Source organism: Orycteropus afer, unplaced genomic scaffold, assembly GCF_000298275.1.
Source record: "Orycteropus afer afer isolate SDZICR_OR568_19922 unplaced genomic scaffold, OryAfe1.0 scaffold00090, whole genome shotgun sequence".
Taxonomy (NCBI): domain Eukaryota; kingdom Metazoa; phylum Chordata; class Mammalia; order Tubulidentata; family Orycteropodidae; genus Orycteropus; species Orycteropus afer.
The window spans coordinates 7,777,300-7,798,757 of NW_006921677.1; the positions used below are offsets into that span (position 1 = coordinate 7,777,300).

The following is a 21,458-nucleotide window of genomic DNA, read 5'->3' on the forward strand; positions in this document are numbered from 1 at the left end:
TTGAATAATTTCAAACATGCAGTAGTAGAGAGAATAGTAAAATGAATCCTAAAGTTACCAGTTATAAAAATTTTTCTGATACTTTTCATCTGTGTTTCTTTTCTTTTCCAGTGATCTTTTTTTAAGGATACTAATGTTAGTATGTTAGTAACATGTTAACCATGTTAGTACTAGACACGTGGTAAAAAATTTTAGTGACCTGTGGATTGAGCAAATTAAATTAGATCAAAACAAACTAAGACTAATTGCAAAAACATGTACATAAAATGCATGTTTTGTGTTATGTTGGTTGTAGTGGTATTTGCTTGGGCTGGTTAGCAGTCAGAATGCCTTAGGCACTACGCTACCAGAGCTCCCGATTAAAGCCTAATTATAGTAACAGAGAGAGAGAGAAGAAACTTATACTTGGGTTTGTAGTTTGTAATGAAAACCTCCTAGGAAGTTGAGTTTAACAAGAGTTGAAAATGAAATAAAAGTTTTCAATATGGACCACACATTGTTTCTGTTGACTTTATTTTTTAAGGCTGCTGTTTGTCAATGGAGGCAAGGATTTTTATGATCTTTCTTGTCTTATCATTTCATTTCTTAATGTTTTCTCACCTAAGTGAAACAAAGGAAAGGGGTTACTATTAAATACTGGGTGAATCGACTTACTTTGTCATGTGTTACTGAACATTTGTAACTTCTTTTTTTTTAAAAAAAAATCTCATGCCCAAATAAAGTGGTCAAGATAGAAACAGGGTTGAAATACTTATCATTTTTTGTGGCAGAGCCAATGATACAGTGTAAGTCTTCTGACTCTTAGACTGCTTTTTTCACTCTACACAACATTTTGAAAACAAATCAGCCTTGCAGATAATGTGTTTAAAAAAAAATTCTGTGGGTGTCAGTATTTTCATCATTTCTACATAATTCTTTTTCTATTAACATCATCAGTAAGCACTGATTGAGTACTGCTTAATTCTTTTAGTTATTTTTTGACATTAGATTCATTTATTCTTTATGTTGCGAAAGTGTATAGCTTTTGAGGAAGGTATTGTGTCATGTATGACCATTAAAATATCAAACAGAATAATTTTCACTGCCCTGACAAATCCCCTGTGCTTTTCCTATTAATCCCACCTTTTATCCCTGACAACCAGTCATCTTTTTACTGCCTCTGTAGTTTCACATTTTCCAGAATGTTACATAGTTGGAATCAAACAGTATGAGTAGCCTTTTAAGACTGGCTTCTTTCACTTAGCAGTATGTGTTTAAGTTTCTTCCGTGTCCTTTCATGGTTTGATAGCTCATTTCTTTTTAACCCTGACTAATTCTCCACTGTATGGATATACCATAGTTTGTTTATACAGTCACCTAATTGGTACATGTTTGTTTGCTTCTAGTTTTTGGCAGTTGTGCATAAAACTGCTATAAACATTTGTTTTTGTATGGATGTATGTTTTGAACGCATTTGGGTAAATACCTGGGAGCACAATTGCTGGATCATATGGTTAAGACTATGTTTATCTTTGTAAGAAACTGCCAGACTCTTCTGCAAAGTGGCTGTACCATTTTGCATTCCAACCAGCAATGAATGAGAGTTCCTGTTGCTCCATATCCTTGGCCAACATTTTGGAGTTGTGCATTTTACATTTAGGTCTGTGATCCATTTTGAGTTAATTTTTGTGAAAGATTGTAAGGCCTATGTCTAATTTATTTACATGTGCATGTCCAGTTGTTCCAAAGACTTTTCCTTTCTCCATTGAATTGTCTTTGCTCCTTTGTCAAAGATCAGTTTATATGTTTATTTGGATCTATTTCTGGTTTCTCTTGTATTCCACTAACCTACTTATCAGTTCTTTCACTAGTACTACACTACTTTATAGTAAGTCTTTAAGTCAGGTAGTATCAGTTCTCTGACTTTGTTATTCTTCAATACAGTGTTGGCTATTCTGGATCGTTTGCCTTTCCATGTAAAACGTCACTAGAATTCTGTTAATGAAGCCCATGAAAGTTAAGGAGTACACAGTGACCTGAAAGCCAATCTCCCATGTGGTGCTTTGGGGCAACATAGACTGGATAGTGTCAAACTAATCCAATAATATCCTTTTTGAGAGGAAAAAGTAAATGCTAGGTAACAAAGAGACAGTTGTTGAGCTCATGGGAATCTGAAAACTCTAGAATATTGTTTTTATTCTCCCTGAGGCCTGTTGGCTTTCCAAGTGTGGAAGCAAAGAGTCCCAGAGTGGGACTTTCCTTGCAACCTCAAGCTCCTAGATATCCTTGCAATTAAATTCATTCACATATTTATATATACATACACACAGTGACCACAATTCCTCTTTGGTGAATTTAAATATCATTCTTTACTACAACTTACATATACTTTTAAGCTCTGTATTCTATATGCTTACTGAAAGTAGTAACAAAAGAAAAAAGCATTCCAGGCACCTTATGAGTATTGAATAATATTAAAATACACAGTTTTAAAATAAGATTTTAGAATCTAATTAGGAATGCACACACTGAACATGTTTGGCTTCAAGTTTTCATTTCACTTTTTTCTCACAGCAACCTGAAGGAACTGGAATGATAGATGAAGAGTTTACTGTTGCAAGACTCTACATTAGCAAAATGAAATCAGAAGTAAAAACAATGGTAAAACGCTGCAAACAGTTAGAAAGCACACAAACTGAGAGCAACAAAAAAATGGAAGAAAATGAAAAGGAATTAGCAGCATGCCAGCTTCGTATCTCTCAAGTATGTGTTACAGAACAAAGTTTCTTTACTTATTGAACAGTACATATAAACTTATTACAAGACTTTTCCAAAAATGAACTTCTGTAGGCTATTTTGGGTTAATTGAGTGGGTTTTCATAGCTTAGCTATAGTATAATAGAACATGAATGATTAATTGGGTTATATATGTTAACATATTTATCTTAAGTATAGAAATTTTACTAATAAGATGTCCCTTATGTGACTAGTGAAGAATTCCAGGGTGGACAAAACTGAAGGGAACCCGTTTTCTGGCTTTGGCAACTGAATAGATAGGGCTATTCCCCAAGATAGGAATTGTGGAATACGAGAGTTAACTGGAGATAACTGTAATAATAATTCATGTTTTGGCCTTCAGTGCCTTAGTTTGCGAGCTGTACAGATGACCTATTTATTGATTAAACCCTTTTAACATAATCTGACCTTGAACGCTTCAGGTTTAAATTTCTTTAAACTTAATAAATTGGTTTTAAAAAAATTGCTTACTTTCACATGATCTTTAACAATAGAATATGTGCATGAAATACTTTTTCCACTTCATAACAGTGTATTTTTTTCCAAAAGCATGAAGCCAAAATCAAATCCTTGACTGAATACCTTCAAAATGTGGAGCAAAAGAAAAGACAGCTGGAGGAATCTGTTGATTCCCTGAGTGAAGAACTAGTCCAGCTTCGAGCACAAGGTTAGCCCAATTATCCATGAGTTGTCTCTATATTAATTCTTTCTTTAATTATGATAAGCTCATATTGACAATGTTAGAGAATGTTGAGAATATGGATAATTGGAAATAGTAAATCATACATTTTAATGTGGCTTTGAAACGTACTTTGGAAATAGTATCTGAATATAGAAATGATCAGCCTGGGGATCTCACACATTTATGAAGTTGTGTGTGTGGCCATAGAAGATTTAGAAAATTACTTCATTTTCTTACCATGCCATTAATAACCCATGCTATTCTGGGACTGGGTGAAGTAAATAGAAGAATCTGTAATAGTAACACAAAGGATATACCTAGATACACTAGTCAACATGTCATTGAACTTGGGAAAACTTAACTAGTAGATGGCTAATTGAAAGCCAAGTACTAATTAGGAACATACCCCTCATAAAATGCAATCATTCCTAGGCTTATATGAGTAACTTTCAGGCTTATTTTTTGTCTTTTCTCTCCCTGCTTAAACAGAGAAAGTCCATGAAATGGAGAAGGAGCACTTAAATAAGGTTCAGACTGCAAATGAAGTGAAGGCAAGTGTGATTTACATTGCAATTCTAATGGCTTTAATTCATCATTATTTATTTTGACTGGTCTGATTTAAATTAACACCCTTTCCCCTAATAATTTTAGCAAGCTGTTGAACAGCAGATCCAAAGCCACAGAGAAACTCATCAAAAACAAATTAGTAGTCTGAGAGATGAGGTTGAGGCAAAAGAAAAACTTATTACTGATCTTCAAGAGTAAGTGTTACGCTTTTGTTTCCTCTTGCTCTTAAGCTGAGAATATTTAGAAACTAATTGGCAGATGTGGGATAATTAGATAAGAAGGAATAATGCATTGTTGATGGGCAGTATGTCCTTACTAGAAATCCACATTTTTCATTGAAATTGAAATTTTCAACTTAGAAAATACAGAGTTATTTGACTTAGGAATATAACTTCTAAGTTCCAAGTGAAAATTTGGTATTTTCTTAGCTCTTTTGCTCTTAACTGCAAAGAAGGAAAAAATCCCCCAACTTAAATTCATTATTGCAAGTTGACATCAGTCTCCAAATCATTTCTTCAAATTCCTTTTTTAAGAAATCTTTAACTTAGAAAAACTTTATTGGTAACTGTGAATTTAAAGTTTTGAGGGTTTGTTTGTTTTTGTTTTTTAAATAAAAGTTGTCATCTTCATTAGGTGACGTTTACCCTACTTCCATAACTATAAGTACATAGAGTAGAATTTATAAAGATTACAGGTTTGCAACTAAATCATGATCTGAGTAGGAACCAGAAAAGAGTAGCAAAACAAAATGATGATGAGTTTTGGGTCATGGGTCTTAGTATTAATACCTAATGGAATTAGAGATGAGAATTCAGGGACATGAAAGGCATGGAAGAATAAAATCATGGTTTCAAAGTGAAATATGAAAAAGTACTGCATGGCTATCAATAGCTAAGTCCCTATCTCTTCACCCTCTAGTCTCTTGGAGGGTAGGATAATAGAGGCGGCCTTGGGAATATGAAAGGTGAAATTATAAAAGTTAAGAGTTTGAAGATTTGTGATTGAAATATTGCTGATGGCTTATTGTCTTAAAAGTCTCCTTTTGGTTTGTTTAATAACATTGCTATATATAGTTCATAGTGAATTCTCAATTCAGAAAACTGTGATGTTGATGTTGTGGGGGGTTCTCCACCCCACCCCCACCTCCTTCCCCCACTTATCAGCCAAAACCAGAAAATGATACTAGAACAGGAACGTCTGAGAGTGGAGCATGAGAAATTGAAAGCTACAGATCAGGAAAAGAGCAGAAAACTACATGAACTTACGTGAGTAAATGTTTTATTTTTAGTTTAAAAATAAAAACTACTTGGATGATTACAAGCATTGCTCTTAGATATATCTCAAGAATACATTTTTTTACTTTCTATTAGTTCAAGTGGTTTGACTTATACGTAAAAACTTCCAATATGTTCTTGAACTTTAATGAAACCATTATTTCAGTAATGGTCAAGATTCAGATTCCATTTTATCAGCCTGCTTGCTGTTTCTGTGCTACCTTCCATGTTGACTTCAGGGTCCATCATAAAAATGAATTTAAAACATTGCATTAAGTACTTTAGAAGATTTCTGTATCTACCACAGAAAGAGAATTTTTATAAGACTTGATTTTGCATAAAGAAAATGATTGCTTTAGCCTTATCTTTGAACACATTTTCACCGATTTTTTTAAATTTACTAATAGTCCTGTACTCAGTTTTTGGGAATCTGAGCAAAAAGAAAACTTATGATTATAATTGTTTACATACCTTAAATTTGCAAGAGATAATAGGTAAATAAATTTTTAGGGATGGGCACACTATCAGGACCAGTTCAGAGTTAATTCTATAAAGTTTTGTTGGCATTGTCAGCCATAATTTTGTTTAGAATACTTTAAATGTAAATTATGTGAAATGCTTTAGTATTTTTAAAGTTTATGATCTCTGTAATTCCGAGCTAATCTGAACCATTTTGGACAAATAGTGGTATGTTGTATGAGACATATTCTGAAAAATAAAGAAGAATTCCTTAATGCTTTGAATTCTGCTATATTTTGTTTTGCTTATTCTGTGGTCATGTGAGGAGGTATATTTATTTTAAATAAGCAATACATTTAAAAGAAGATGATGAGGCTTATAAAAAAATTTTGCAGGGTATAATACAGGTCCACTTTTTAAAGTATTTCTCGTTTATTTGAATTTAAGAGCTGATCTTTTCAAATAAAAGGGATTTGATTCAAGTCTTCTATATAAAACTAGAATTTTATGAATCAAAGTTGAAAATACATATATTCTTTTACTGTTTAGAGTTATGCAAGATAGACGAGAACAAGCAAGACAAGACTTGAAGGGTTTGGAAGAGACAGTGGTAAGAAAAGCTTAAAAATAAATAGGATTGGGAGTATCCTATTGTTTTATTCCCCCATCTTATCATAAATTTGAAGGCTGAGTCTCCAAAATATTACTATTTTTAATTCAAGGCAAAAGAACTTCAGACTTTGCATAACCTGCGGAAGCTTTTTGTTCAGGACCTGGCCACCAGAGTTAAAAAGGTAATAGAACAATATTGACATAGATACTTGTATAAATCACACTTACTGTGTTTAATTCCTTTTTTATATAAATAAAGTAATTTTAAGCTGTCATAAATTTTTTTATGTCGTTAGTAACTTTTGTGATCTTTAAATTTTTCATAATCTTTCATCTGTATTCTTTTCCCAGAGTGCTGAGATTGATTCTGATGACACTGGCGGCAGTGCTGCACAAAAGCAAAAGATCTCCTTCCTTGAAAATAATCTTGAGCAACTCACTAAAGTGCATAAGCAGGTAATAAAGAGTATGTTAGGTGGTAGCAAAATTTGTTGGTGGCCAGTATTTCAATCTTTCAGAGGCTTAAAGAATTTTCATTATTTTATATTTATAAAGCAGGTATATAAAGAACCTCTAGCAACTCTTAGGGGATAATATTTAATAAACATATCATCAAAAGAGGCTAATGAAAACATGTTATCTTATTTCTTCTGTAAGATTTTTAGTCTGTCAGTTTTTAAAATTCATTCATAGTAATTTTGGAATTTCTGGTAGACAAGTCTTTAAAATAAAACCTTTTATTAGATTGTTTATATTTAATGTCCCAAGTATAAAATATATAAACTAAAAAAAAAGAAAAATTCACTGCCATCGAGTTGATTCCAACTCATAGTGACCCCTCCCTGGGTTTCCGAGGTGGTAGCTCTACAGAAGTAGATTGCCGAGTCTTCCTTCCAAGGAGTGGCTGATGGGTTTGAACCACCAGCCTTCTGGTTAGCAGATGTCTTAAGCACTACGCCACCAGAGCTCCCGTGAAATATATAATGAGGCAATTTATGGTTTTTTTTTTTTTTAAAGTAACATTGGTTTTGCATACTTTTTGTTGTGATAAGTGATTAAGATTTCTAACAAAAAAGTAACACTCAATAGCTTATCTCTTTGTTATTGTAAAGCTGATGTTTATACAAGAGTAAGATTAAAGAAATTTTCATTTTTCTTGCCTTCAACACTTACTAAATTAGTTTGCTAAGTTTGTGCTTACTTTCATTTCCACCAGATTAATATCTTACTGAAGTGAGCTAGCACTAGTGTTGTATGTTAAAGTATTTGCATAGTGGGAGGAAAGGATAAGCTCCTCTCCCCTAAATTAAATTATATGTGTGAAAGAAATGTGTGTGTGTGTATGAGAGAGAGAGAGATTCCTTATATATTTCTGCCTAAATTAAATTAGCTAAATGAGAAATAAGCCTTACTATAAAATGTAGTTTTATTTGCCCTCTAAAAAGAAATTGTGAAATGTTCATACTTTCTCGGTTCATCTTGTTAAAGCTAGATAAATTTTCTTTACCTGCTTTTAGTTGGTACGTGATAATGCAGATCTTCGCTGTGAACTTCCAAAGTTGGAAAAGCGACTTAGAGCTACAGCTGAGAGAGTGAAAGCTTTAGAGTCAGCACTGAAAGAAGCCAAAGAAAATGCATCTCGTGATCGCAAACGCTATCAGCAAGAAGTAGATCGTATAAAGGAAGCAGTCAGGTCAAAGAATATGGCCAGAAGAGGACATTCTGCACAAATTGGTTAGTAGGACATATTAATATCTTGAAACCTTGCTTGGTTTGAATGTTTTTATGTAGTCAGAAACATAATCTGATTCATTCATACATGTTGGCATGGAGATATTTGTCTTTTTTTCTAATTTATCAAAGACTGGCATTGTTCGAAAGAGTAGAAAATTGAAGCATGACCACATTTATAGGATAGGAGGATAAATACCTAGCAAAACAAGAATGATCAGGGATAGGGGAAATTATAGAGAGCAATGTTAAGAGAGAATTAAAGGGAGAATTGTGAGAAACATGTCATCTGCAGTATTTCATGCTTCACACGAATTACTGGCATAGGGACAAGATATAGTAGAGGCTGAAGAGCTCAGCTGGTGCAAACTATTTGCTATTGGCTGTTAACCTAAAGGTTAGAGGTTTGAATCCACCTGATGGCTCCACAGCAAAAAGGCCTGATGATCTGCTTCTAGAAAGATCATAGCCAAGAAAATCCTGTGGAGCAGTTCTGCTCTGTAACACATGGGGTCTCCATGAGTTGGGCTGACTCTGGCAGCTAACAAGGATTATATAGGTTCCTGGAAAAAAGAATGTAATCAATATAAAGAAAAAGAGGAATTCACTGAGAAACAAAAAGGCAAAGAAAAACACATTTGAAAGTTTGTTATGAGTAATAAAGAGACCTAGGCAGTTATTGTTGTCATATGTTAAGTTTTATTCTAAAGTTAGTCTTTGTTTTTCATATTAGCTAAACCTATTCGACCTGGGCAGCATCCAGCAGCTTCTCCAACTCATCCAAGTGCAATTCGTGGAGGAGGTGCGTATATACAGAACAGCCAGCCAGTGGCAGTACGTGGTGGAGGAGGCAAGCAAGTGTAAGCTTTTACACACGTCCACAGGTTTGTGGTTTGTATCTGGCTTTTGAATCATAATTCCATGTGGAAACTTTCAGCCACAGGTTGTTAAACAATTTTTTAAATTCTCCATTAATGTCATGATTTTTTTTGAATGTGTATGATTGTAAAAAGCAAGTTGGCAAGGTTTCTTTGAGTCTTTTTTCATAGTTCAGATCATACTTTATATTCAGTTCTGTTTCCTTACTGTTTTTAAACTAACATATTGGATTATTATTAATAGCTCTTGGCATTCTGTCTAATGAATCTACCATAGTTAACCATACATTTAATTACGTTAATTTTTTTCCATATTAGAAATTTTCTAAAATTGAAATTTCCAGATATGAAATTTGAAGTACAAAACATCACTTTATACTCCTTCACCTCCTAGATGACTTCAAGAAGATTCTCACAAGTGGAATTACAAGAGCTATGGATATTTTTCAGATTCTTAATACATAATACCATATTGCTTTCCAGAAAGACTGCACCAAATTGCATATTAGCCAAGGATACTAGCCATTGTTGCATCCTTGCTAGCTAGTATTGAGGATTAATAGTTTTAAATTTTCTAATTAAATAAATAATTATAAAATGGCATCTAATTGATTTATTTAATGGAGTTGGGTATTTTTTGTATTGTTATTGGGCCATTTTTTTTTAGCGCATTAGCTTTGTCCATTTTCTATTCATCTATATTCATTCATTCATTTTTAGTTATGTAAGTACTATCCATTGGATAAATGTCAAACTGGAAGGTAAATACCATCCAGTGATACCACCTAATAGTGTGTTAAAGTTTGCTTTACATATTATAAGAGCTCTGGAGACACAGTGCCTAAGGCATTTGACTGCTAGCCAGAAGCTTGGCAGTCAAACCTACTAGCCACTCTGCGGAAGGAAAGATGAGGCAGTCTTCTTTCTGTGAAGAATTACTGCCTTGGAAACCCAGTGAAGGATTGTTGTGAGTCAGAATCAACTCGTTGGCAGTAGGTTTTGGGTTACATATTATATAATTTTTTAAGTTAAAAGGTTTAAATTATTTAAACTATGGTACATACACACAATGGAATTCTGTGCAACTATATAGAATAATGATGAATTCTCAGAATATACTATAATAACATAGTTGAATCTGGAGGAAATGATGCTGAGTAAAGTAAGTCAATTATAAAAGGACAAATTATACTGTATGGTCTCACTATTAGAAAAAAAACAAGAATAGATATGCATACAAAAAGCAATGTTCTTTGGTGGTTACCAGGGATGGGGAATCACTTTCTAGATAATAAACACTTGTTATTTTTGATATGGGTAAGGGAATACCAAATAAGGGTGAAGTCAGCATAACTTGACCAAGGTAAAAGATGATACTAAGAAATACATAAGAGTAAGGCATTTTTTTTTTGAGTGCCTTCTGGTGGTTCTTGGTTTTTTTTATTATTATTATTATTATTATTAATTATGATTTAGGTGAAAGTTTACAGAGCAAATTCACTTTTCATACAGCAGCTCACTTACACTTTAAAGTCCCATGACATTGGCTGCAATTTCCCACCATGCAACAGCTCCTATAAGGGATGATTTTGCTAAAAGCCACAATGTACACAATTTTGCAACAACAGTAATGACAACCAAAAATATATATGTAGTTACAAAGGTGGATATGTGTGCTTATATACATATATAGGTAAGCACATATAACTATACATGTGTGCGTGTATAGGTGTTTTCATGGGCAAATGTACATACAAGTTTCTGTGTACCACCTCTATATTCATATATAAAATAAAGTACATAGGGGCACAGTTATGGATACTCTCTAGACAATTAAACACCTTGTGGTATTGGGTTACTACGTTTAAGGGCTTCTTGTTGTTGTTTGCCATCGAGTCGGCCCCAACTCATAGCGACCCCTCCTTGGGTTTCCGAGGCAATATCAGTACGAAAGTAGGATTGCCCAACCTTCCTTCTGAGGAGTGGCTGGTGGGTTTGAACCGCCAACCTTCTGGTGAGCAGTCAAGTGCCTTAGGCACTATGCTACCAGAGCTCCTAGGTTTAAGGGGTTAGGACCTGCAAAAACGGCAAGGAGACCGCATGTTTTGACCTCCTCTAATCCCACAAAAGAGGAAGACAGAATTACCATCAATAGCCTATTCCCCTGAGGCCCAACATGCTGCCTCCCTCCAGCCCTTTCTCCAACCGTTCCTCCCAAAGCAGCCACCACCTCTCTCCTGGGTTCGCTAATTCGCTGCAGTGGCCACACAGAGCTCACAGATTATGGGGTTTATTAGGGAAGCACCACAGGGTACAAATCGAGTTCAGGAAAAATGTTCAGCCTCTCTCCCAGCCCACCGTCCCTCAGGCAGTAGTCTCTCACAGTCTTTTTCCCAGCAGTGCTGGTCCCTCGGTGTCTCTTGCGTCTCATTCCCAGCAGCACGTCTTCCTCAACTAGCAGTCAGAGTTCTGCCTCTAGGAGGCCTCCTTTTGAGCTTGGCAGGGTGGCTAAACCAACCAATCATAACAACAGAATTCTAAGCACCTGAGAGTGAGCCTCCCATAACATTGCATTGTGCCATGCCCAACAGAAATAACACAGGTGGATAACATTTACAACCAGGAGCTCGTCAGTTGCTCATTCCACTACTGAATTTACAATGACTTATGGGTAGAAAAGCCATACTAAGTAATTAACTACACACTGTAGGACCATAGTCTTGGGGGCAACTTGAACAATTGGCTTTACTTGGGTGGTAAGGATAATGTTCTATGACCAATCATGGGAGAGCAAAAGGGCAGTATTTGCATAGGGTGATAGCTCAGGGGGCAGGAATGCCTAGGAAAGGATACAGGGAAGAGGTAATTATAGGGAGGAAGTAGGAAGAGAGCTGTTACATTATGGGGAATTGCAGTCAGTGTCATGAAATAAAATGTGTGTGAACTGTATGCAAAATGAATTTGCTTTGTAAACTTTCACATCCTAGTTTGCTGAGTAGCATCTGAGGTCTTAAAACCTTCCAAGTAGCCATCTAAGATCCAGAGACTCAAAGAAACTAGTCTATAGGACTAATAGTCTACATGAACCATACAGTCTTACCTACCTTGAGACCAGGACTAAATGGTTCCCTGCTACCACCACCAACCTGTCTGACCAGGTACACAATAGATGGTCCTGGGTAGAATGAGAAAAAAATGTAGAACAAAACTCAAATACCTAAAAAGGGCCAGACTTATTAGACCACTAGAGACTAGAGGAAAACCTGTGAGACTGTTGCTTTAAGCTTGGAACTCAAACCATTCCTGGAGGTCACCTATCAGCCAAAAGAGAATGATTCATAAAATAAATAATATCACCTGTGAGTACTGGTCTTCTAAATGAGACCCTGCACCAAAGATGAGAAGATAAAGCAGAACGAGGAAGCTAAATTAATGGAAACAGAACAGCCAGAGTGGAAATAATGAGAATGCTAGCACATTGTGAAAAGTGTAACCAATGTCATTAAGTAATATATGTAAAAATTATTAAATAAGAACCAAATTTGCTATGCAAATTGTCTCCAAAATCACAGTGTAATAAAACAAACTAAAGAACACCACCACCATGAAATGCTTCTCTGAGTTTACAAGTAAGCCTTTGAAAATGTTGAACAAAGTATATAAAGAAGGAAATTCAGGAAAGTAAATACTAATTGGACATCATTTAAAAAAAAAAAAGTTTAAACTGATAAATATTCTAGTATTGTATAATACGTGTAGCTTCCTTTTTAAAACTTAATATATTCTGAACATTTTCTTCTGCAACATGGTTAGTTAATAGCTGCCTCATATTTTATAGCAGAAACTCAGATTTTAAATTCTAGGATGTGTTGGTGCTTTGGAAACTAAAAAGCACCAAATAATCAACAATTGCTCTTAGTTTGAGTAGATATTAAACTATTTTTGAGGATTCACATTTTTGTTTACTTCCTTTTTTTTTTTTTTCTCTCTCTTTTATGCCTGTCTTTTGTTTGGCTGGAAGCCATAGGTGTGGGTTCAATTCCAGACCTGAAGGGCAGCTAGGGGCCATAGTCTCAGTGGTTCCACCAGGCTCTATCAGACCAGCAAACCTTGTCCCCTCCTTTTTTTTTCCAAATGATTTTGAGTTTTGTTCCACATTGTTCTCCCTCTCTATCCAGGATCTCCTACATAAATCACACTCCAAGTAGTTGACAGTGGTAGCCAGGCACCATCTAGTTGTTCTGGTCTCATAGTCGTATAAGCTGTGGATCACATGGTGTACCAGTCACTGGGACTAATTGTTTCCATGAATCTTTGGTTTTGTTCATTCTTCTTTGCTCTGGATGAGGAGAGACCCATCGTTGTATCTAGATGGCTGCTTGCGAGCTTTTAAGATCCCGGCTGCTACTCGTCAACGTAGGAGGTGGAAGAATGTTTTGTGTAGTATGTTATGCCAATTGAGCTTGATGTCCCCTGCGACTATGGTCCTGAGCCCACAGATTCAACTACTCGGTCCCTCTGGGTAGCTGGCTGTGACCAAGAGAGGATTCACATTTCCAGCAATTTGATTATTGTGACATAATATGGAATTTAAAGAGTATGAACTTTGGAGTCCATCTAAGTTTTAATCTTTCTACTTTTCTGAACTTGAGCATTTATTTATTTATTTATTTATATTTTAATCAATTCATGCTTTCTATTTTGACTCATTTAAAATCCGTTATTAAACTAAATTAATGCATTCATGACTTAAACATTTAATGTATAGATAAAACAACATTTTCTACATAGCACAGTAACATCACACCTAACAAAATTAATCAAAACCTAACCAGTTAACGTCAAGTTGATTCCAACCCCTGGTGACAATGGCTGTTTTGTTAGAAGTAGATCACCAGGTCTTCTGAGGGGCCTCTGGGTGGACTCTTAACTTCCAACCTTTTGGTTAGTAGCTAAATACTTAACTGTTTGCTCCACTGGTATTTTTAAAATGAAATGTCCTTTACAACTTGTTTTTCTAAACGAGAATACAATCCAGGACTTTTTACATTTGGTTTTAATCCCATAAATTTCTTTTAATCTAATGTCGCCTCTCTTTTTAATGACTTCAATTGATTGAAAAGAGTAGTCCAGTTATTTAGAACATATGGCACCTTTACATGTGTTTGATTGCTTCTATATGTTGCCATGTTCCTCTATCCTCACTATTCCCTGTACATTGGAAAGTAGAAAAGCATTGATTAGCGTCTTTGATTACCTAGTGGTGGTGTTACAAATACCACAAGTGGGTTGCTATAAAGAGCAGAAATACATTTTCACATAATCCTGGAGACTAAAATTCTGAATATGATTTTTGATTGTATTATCCTTTCTGTGGGCACTTCTTCTATTTCGGGTAGCTGCTGGCAATCAATCCTTGGTGTTTCTTTGCCTGTAGAAAATCCTCACATGGCATCTTTCTTCCCTGTGGTTTGTCTCTTGTCTAAACTACTCTTTCTGTAAGACACCACTTAGAGGTGATTGGGTTCATACCCACTCTACTCTGGTGTGGTCTTATTAACATAACAAAAGAAAATGTCTAATTCCAGTCAGGCTCATATTTTCAGGTACAGGAGCTAGGAATTCAACACATATTTGGTGGGGACACATTCATTCCCTAATAATTAGATTTGGAGTAAACATTTTTTGAGAAGAGTATATCATAGGTTATATATGCTTAATGTGGTGTCACATCAGTTGACATAAAATAGCTGGTTTTCCTGCCAAATAAAGATGCTTCTGTATTTTCCATGTTTGAACAGTAACTTTTTTCAACCTCCTTTTAATAGTAAGTAGTTCTTGAGATTTAAGGTGTTAACCTAGCAGAGTGGGTATTCTACAGATCCAAGCTGCTTTTCCCTAGCTTTTTAGGAAGTGGGTAGCTGAGCAGATTTATTTTTTCCATCCAAAGAATGAGAGTGTGTATGAAGTTCATTTGGATATTGTTACTACATTAAAATTATACGCAGACTTTGAACTCACCTCATTTGCTGAAAGAATAGACCATAATCTTTGTTAAATATAATTTTAGTTTTAGCCAGAAAGTATAACTCTGATCCCAGTGTAATGACAGCATTTTAGCACATGAGGGAGATCACTAACCTAGCTCAACTGAGTTTTCAATATCTGAAACAATTACAAAAGTAAAATTGGTTGCAGGTTTATTTTATTGCTCATCCAAAGGATTGTGTTATACTTTTTAAACTCTTACATTAGTCTTAAACCATCTTTCCTCTTTTAAAACAAATACTTCATCATGCATAGCTGTATTGGGGAGAATAAAAGCAAGTGAAAGGCTGATCTCTTTTTAAACATTGTACAGCTGATAAATAGTTCTTCTACTTAAGAGTTACTAAAAGGAAAAAAAAGTCATTTTATGTTATCTTTTAAATGTTGGGGAAAGTGATTGAAGCTGTTAAGTAAAATATTTTTAAACTGTTGGGGCGATTTAATTATTTATTTTTGTAACTTACCTCATTCTTCATGATTATCACAAATAAACATGAGTTTTGTATAAATAAAAAGATCTCTATGCTTTCTTCCATTTTCAGGTGTTGAAAAGTAAGTGAAGTAAGAAGAGGACATATCAAGCAGAGTCATTTAATGACTTTATAACCTCTACCCTCTGGGGACTGTAGTTACAACTTTTTTTTTTAATGTATAAATTATACCTGGCTTGTACAGCTGTTTCCTACCCACTCTTGTAAACTCTGCTGCTTCCCAACACAACTAGAGTGCAATTTTGGCGTCTTAGGAGGGAAAAATAATGACAGTTTACGACTGTGGCCCTATTTATTACACAGTTTGTCTTTCATGTCTTAAATTTAGTCTTCACTGTGCCAAGCTGACTGTACCTTATAGGATTGGGTTTTGTTTTGTTTTGTGTGTGTGTGTTTATTTTTAAATCTCAGTTTAAATCTCCTAGCTGCTACCACTCATTGTTTTTCTTTTCTTATTAAAATATCTTCCTTATTTTAGGGAAAATAGAACATTTAGATTAAATGTCTTAAATTTTACCACTTACAACACTACATGCCCACAAAATATTATCAGATCAGTACTGTATTTTAAAATTCCTGGAAGTTACTTCAGGGTTAAAATAATTTGTATCATCTCTAAAGTTTGTTTCTGAAAACTACTGTTTGAGCACTGAAAATTTAAAACTGCCTAACTAGGCATTTGAGACTGAACAAGGCTACTTAATTGTTATCTCATGAAATGCCTGTTGCTGAGTTGATTTTAAATAGAAATGTCTTAAAATATCAAAAGCAAATCTAAGTTTAAGAAAGAGAGTTTGAAGAATTGTATTTCTCTTCATCCTGATTCCATACTTACATAGCTTGATAGAATGAAAATACTCTGCTTCATTCTGGTGAGCCTTCTAGCTACTGTAAAAACTGAACAGATATTCCTTTGTCATCTTTAATATATAAAGTGAACTAACCTATTACAGAATTACATAATTTTACGTTAGCACTATTTTAGTTGATCTAAATTTTTAGCCTATGGAAATTGTGAAAAAATGTAAAGAAACACAACAAATACATAGTGAATTTAAAAGTACATAGGTCTATTTTGTTCTGAACTCACTGGTGTGCTTTTTAACTGCTACACTAAGCATACACTATAATTTATTTCTTATTTAGGCTAGATAATGGTGAACTGTTTGCAGGTCACTAATCCTTATTAAATATTTTATTGGCTAAAACCCAAAATTTTATAATTAGTACTAAGTGTGTACTTTTGCCACTTCTTCCTAAGTGATTAAGTCAGCGGTTTATTTTAGGAAGTTATAAAAGTAATAGAGAAGAGAGATTTCAATATTTGCTTCATCATCAATGGGTTGAGGAGAACTATTTTAGCAGGAGAAAGTGGGATTTAAGATTATTCAGTCAGTAAAGAAACTTGGAAAGGTCTGTGTTAGGATCTAGCTGACAGGATTAACATTTTGAAAAAGTTTTATACACAGATATTTGTAGTATTAAATTTGGGGCCATAATCGGAAGATTCAGATTATAATTGGCTTATTTTTCTATTTACTTAACTGTTGTAATTTCCACTTTTATAATAATTTTGATTTAAAAGATAAACTTATTTTTTTAACAGTCAAAAATCTTTGCTGTTATCTTCTGAAACCTTTGAAATGATTGTGTGGCTTTTAGGACTGATCAAAAGAAACACTCCAAAAATTGAGATGAAACCTTGGTGCAGCAAGATAGAAGTAATGCAATTAACTAAAAAAAAATTGCTACAGCCTACTTAGGATCATTTTCTAAACGGAGAAATATTTGGCTGCATTCACATAGACATTTGTATTTTGCTTTCAAAGAAAACTTGCTTCTTTGATATTCATAAATGAAGCAGAATTTATTTTCTCTTTTGTGTACATAATGGTAGTTTCTTCATTCTTCTACATAATTTTTCATGAGTATTGGTGCTGTGTAAAAACAATAAATTGTAACTAGCATGTGGTTCAGAATACACATTAGGTTTTTTTTTTTTTTAATGGTTATTTTCTATTTATAATTTCTAACCCTTTACAAAGTATAGCAAGAATTTCATAAATTTGTTTTCATCATGGCACTGTGCTTTCTATTTGTGATGGTAGGTCATTTACTCTTAGAAATGGAAATTCTCGTCATATAGAAGAACATCAATAACTTCAACTTGCAGTATCTTTTTTTTTTCTTTTTTGTTTTTTTACTGGATATATTTACGTTCCTCTGAAATGGTATTGATAATGATTCAGAAGAGAAACAATGAAATAAAAGAGTAATATTTATTCATGGTGATCAATTAAATTATTTGCCTAACTTAATAATACTAACTACTGTGCATAACTCTCAATTTGACATGAGATGACAGAGAAGAGTCTCAGTCTGCCTGTGGAATATTCTGGTTTATTTTCAGTGCTTGAAGATACATTAAAAATAATTGGTTTGGGGAAGACGCCATATAATTTTAACTTGCATGCTGTAAATGTGTTTTATGTTTAAATAAAGAAGCAAATTTTTTTGAAATGTTAAGACTTTTCTTAAAACTTACTTAAGTTATTTAACTAATTAGGTTGATTTTGTATTAAGCCACAATGTGGCTTTCTGTCTTGAGAGAACAGTAACAATTGTAAATTATTATTCTTACATACTTTGTTTCCTAATGTACTATAGGGATGGGAGCTCTGGTAGCATAGTGCCTAAGGCACTTGACTGCTAACCAGAAGGCTGGCGGTTCAAACCCACCAGCCACTCCTCGGAAGGAAGATGGGGCAATCTACTTCCATAGTGATACTGCCTTGGAAACCCAAGGAGCGGTCGCTATGAGTCAGGTCCGACTTGATGGCACATAACAACAACAATGTACTATAGACTCTTCGCACCTATTAAATATATGGGATGAAGAACTAAGGTAGAAATTAATTATGTATCTCACCTCCATTATTTTACTTCAGTATAAGAATACATGTTCAGATTTCTTTTTCAAATATTTGCTCAATATTCACGTTTAGCTAGTGATTAGCTAAAGAGAGACAATTCAAATGGTGATTGACTTTTGTTTTTAGTTTTTATCTTCTAAAATTATTACGAAACATTCTAACAATACATAAAAGTGGACAAAATAATGAAATCCTAAGTATTTATCACTTAGTTTGATCACATGTCAGTGTTTAGGTAATTTTGTTTATTTTGAAGCAGTCCCAGATTTCATACGCTGTGCTTTAAGATACAGTAAGCAAGCAAAAACAGCTACCATGGAGCCTGTTACGACTCATGGTGCCCTAATGTGTACAGAGTGGAACTGCCTCTAGGGTTTTTCAGAAGTAGACTGCCAGGCCTTTTTCCAAGGCTGCCTCTCAGTTTGAACGCCAACCTTTTGGTTAATAATTGAGTACTTAAACATTTGTGCCACCCAGCAACTCTTTTTAAGATGTCCAGATCCCACTGTGGTTGAGTCAGTTCTGACTCACAGTGATTCCATGTGTTGTAATGTAGAACTGTTCCATAGGATTTTCAACGGCTATCACCTTTTGGAAGCAGATTTCCAGGCCTTCATAGGTGCCTCTAGGTGGGTTCAAACCACCAACCTTTCGATTAGTTGAGCACTTAATCATTTATGCCACTCAGGGACAGATTACCTCATAGGTGATGGTATTCTATCAGCTCACATACTGTCTGGTTGTCTCATTGATTGTTGTTGGCAGCTATTGATGGTCCATCAGTTTTTTAGGGGTTAGAGAATGGGGATATTCTGTCATTTTATTACCTGCAGTACTCTGTATAAAGAAATGTGTCTTCAGTTGCTTGGTTACCCAGTGGGTACTGTTTGTATAGGAAAACAAAGATAAGTACTTGATTATTCGCAAGTTTCAAAACAATGAGCTGGTTTTTTGGTCAACTGAACTGGTAGAGGATCAGTACTTCCTAGATTCCAGTAGACTTATCTTACTGGGGAAAATGAGAAAAAAAAAGTGGGAAGAACTAAAACCCCTGGTACTGCAGTAGGTCTCAGGGCATATAACAAAACAACCAATTAGGGTGTGTGTGTGTGTGTGTGTGTGTGTGTTTGCATTTCTCTGCGTTTTTGTCTTTTAAGTGCTCTCTGAGCCTTCAAGTCACTTTATTCCTTTCCTGGAGAAATTTAAATGGAAATAGATTTTTCCCAAACTAAAAAGGAAGGGGGGGGGCAGGAATCAAGAAACCAGTGAAGATTTATACAGTTGAAAGTATCAAAAGAGGATGTTGTTGTTGTTATTGTTGTTATGTGCCGTCGAGTCGGCCCCAACTCATAGCGACCCCTCCTTGGGTTTCCGAGGCAGTATCACTACGGAAGTAGGATTGCCCAACCTTCCTTCCGAGGAGTGGCTGGTGGGTTTGAACCGCCAGCCGTCTGGTTAGCAGGCAAGTGACTTAGCCACTATGCTACCAGAGCTCCCTCAGAAGAGGATAGGGAATGGATATATTAATACATTATCATAGCTGTTAAATAAGCCCATTTCTTTCCAACCAGCTGACTTATGCAACTGAGAACTCTTCTAGGGATCCTGTCACTTTTGAAGAAATGAACTATGAATAGTCCAGGTCATTAGATTAATTAGAATTTGTGTATTGTCTACTTCTAGATCTAGTTGATGGCAGCCAAAAAATTTGACATCTGTGGGCAAAGGCCAGGGAGTAATCTTTCACTTCATGAGGTAAATAGACTTTTCATATTCAAATATAATTGACTAGTGGAAAGAAACTTAGATGAAGAAATGGTCCCTGGCGGCATGTCTAGGTTATTTTTAGAAACTTACAGAAATTTAAAAGTAATAAATCCAAAGAATTGTAAAGAACTAAATCCCACATTTCTCCAACACTCAGTTGCTCTCAAGTTTGTGGCATATTTGCTTCCCGTATACATTTTATTTAATACAGTCATGTGCTGCATATCGTCCATTCAGATGGTGTTCAACCACATGTATGTCTGTGGTCCCATAAAGTTACAACAGAGTTCAGAAATCCCAAGTGGAGAATGGGACATAGCAGATGGAACTGGATGTCAACAAATGCAACAGCTTCCTGCACGCAACGTGTGTCTCATGTCTCCTGTATAGAAAACGATTGTGCTTCCAGGTGTATAATGGTATGGTACATATATAACTGATAATAATAACATGTCTTGATAGTCATAATAAACACCTGTGTTACTGGCTTATGTATGTACTGTACTGTACATTTCTATCATTTTAATGTGAACTTTCCATACTTACAAATAAAAAGTTTACCCTGTAAAACATTGGAGACTCTTGCTGGGGAAAATGAGAAAAATCACTGGGAAGAACTAAATCCCTCGCTACTGTAGCTGGTCTCAAGGCCACACTCCACAATTGATTCTAGATTCCACTCACCCTCAGTTACCGCTGGTGCTTTTTTGTGATTGCTTACTTGGTAGTGTGATACCAGATCCTCATCCCTGAGGAGTCATGCACATGGTCACCATTGCTTTTCTCAGACTCAAAAAAAAAAAAAAAAAAAAAACCTGCCATTGAGTCGTAGTTAAGTTTGTGTGTCAACTTGGCTGGGACTGGTTGAGTGGCTGGGCACCTAGTGGTAGATATTCCCCATGATGAGACTGGTAATCAACTCTGTGGTGGAATCTACTGTAAGTTGCTGCCTTAGGGATGTCGTCTGCTTCCTGTATATAAGGAGACACCTCGGTAACAGTCTTTAGCTGATGGCATGCTTGAACCCTGCACGTAGCCGTGTTCAATAGCCTGCCAGGCTCTTCCTGGCACCTGTACAGACTTTCAGTGGACTTGAATTAATGGCTTGCTGTGTGGTTTGGTAACATTAGGACTGTGCCTTTTTATTTGTCAACCTTGGGCTTGGCAGCCTTGGCAGCCAGCAGCTGAATGAAGAAAAGCCTCCAGCTTCAGTGGGCCGGGAGCAGAAGGTAGAGCTGAAG

At 35.2% G+C, this 21,458-nt stretch overlaps 1 protein-coding gene across 1 annotated transcript in view; it reads left to right on the top strand.

Annotated features, from left to right (window-relative positions):
* The window catches only part of KIF5B (kinesin family member 5B), a 43,816-nt gene extending 34,852 nt beyond the window's left edge, over nucleotides 1–8,964 (top strand). Inside the window, exons 16-25 of the mRNA XM_007942461.2 lie at nucleotides 2,554–2,742; nucleotides 3,325–3,442; nucleotides 3,947–4,008; nucleotides 4,109–4,218; nucleotides 5,188–5,289; nucleotides 6,307–6,367; nucleotides 6,480–6,551; nucleotides 6,721–6,825; nucleotides 7,887–8,103; nucleotides 8,834–8,964. Coding sequence (XP_007940652.1) covers nucleotides 2,554–2,742; nucleotides 3,325–3,442; nucleotides 3,947–4,008; nucleotides 4,109–4,218; nucleotides 5,188–5,289; nucleotides 6,307–6,367; nucleotides 6,480–6,551; nucleotides 6,721–6,825; nucleotides 7,887–8,103; nucleotides 8,834–8,964 — 1,167 coding nt within the window. The remainder of the gene's footprint in view (nucleotides 1–2,553; nucleotides 2,743–3,324; nucleotides 3,443–3,946; nucleotides 4,009–4,108; nucleotides 4,219–5,187; nucleotides 5,290–6,306; nucleotides 6,368–6,479; nucleotides 6,552–6,720; nucleotides 6,826–7,886; nucleotides 8,104–8,833) is intronic.
* The last annotated feature ends 12,494 nt before the right edge of the window (nucleotides 8,965–21,458 follow it).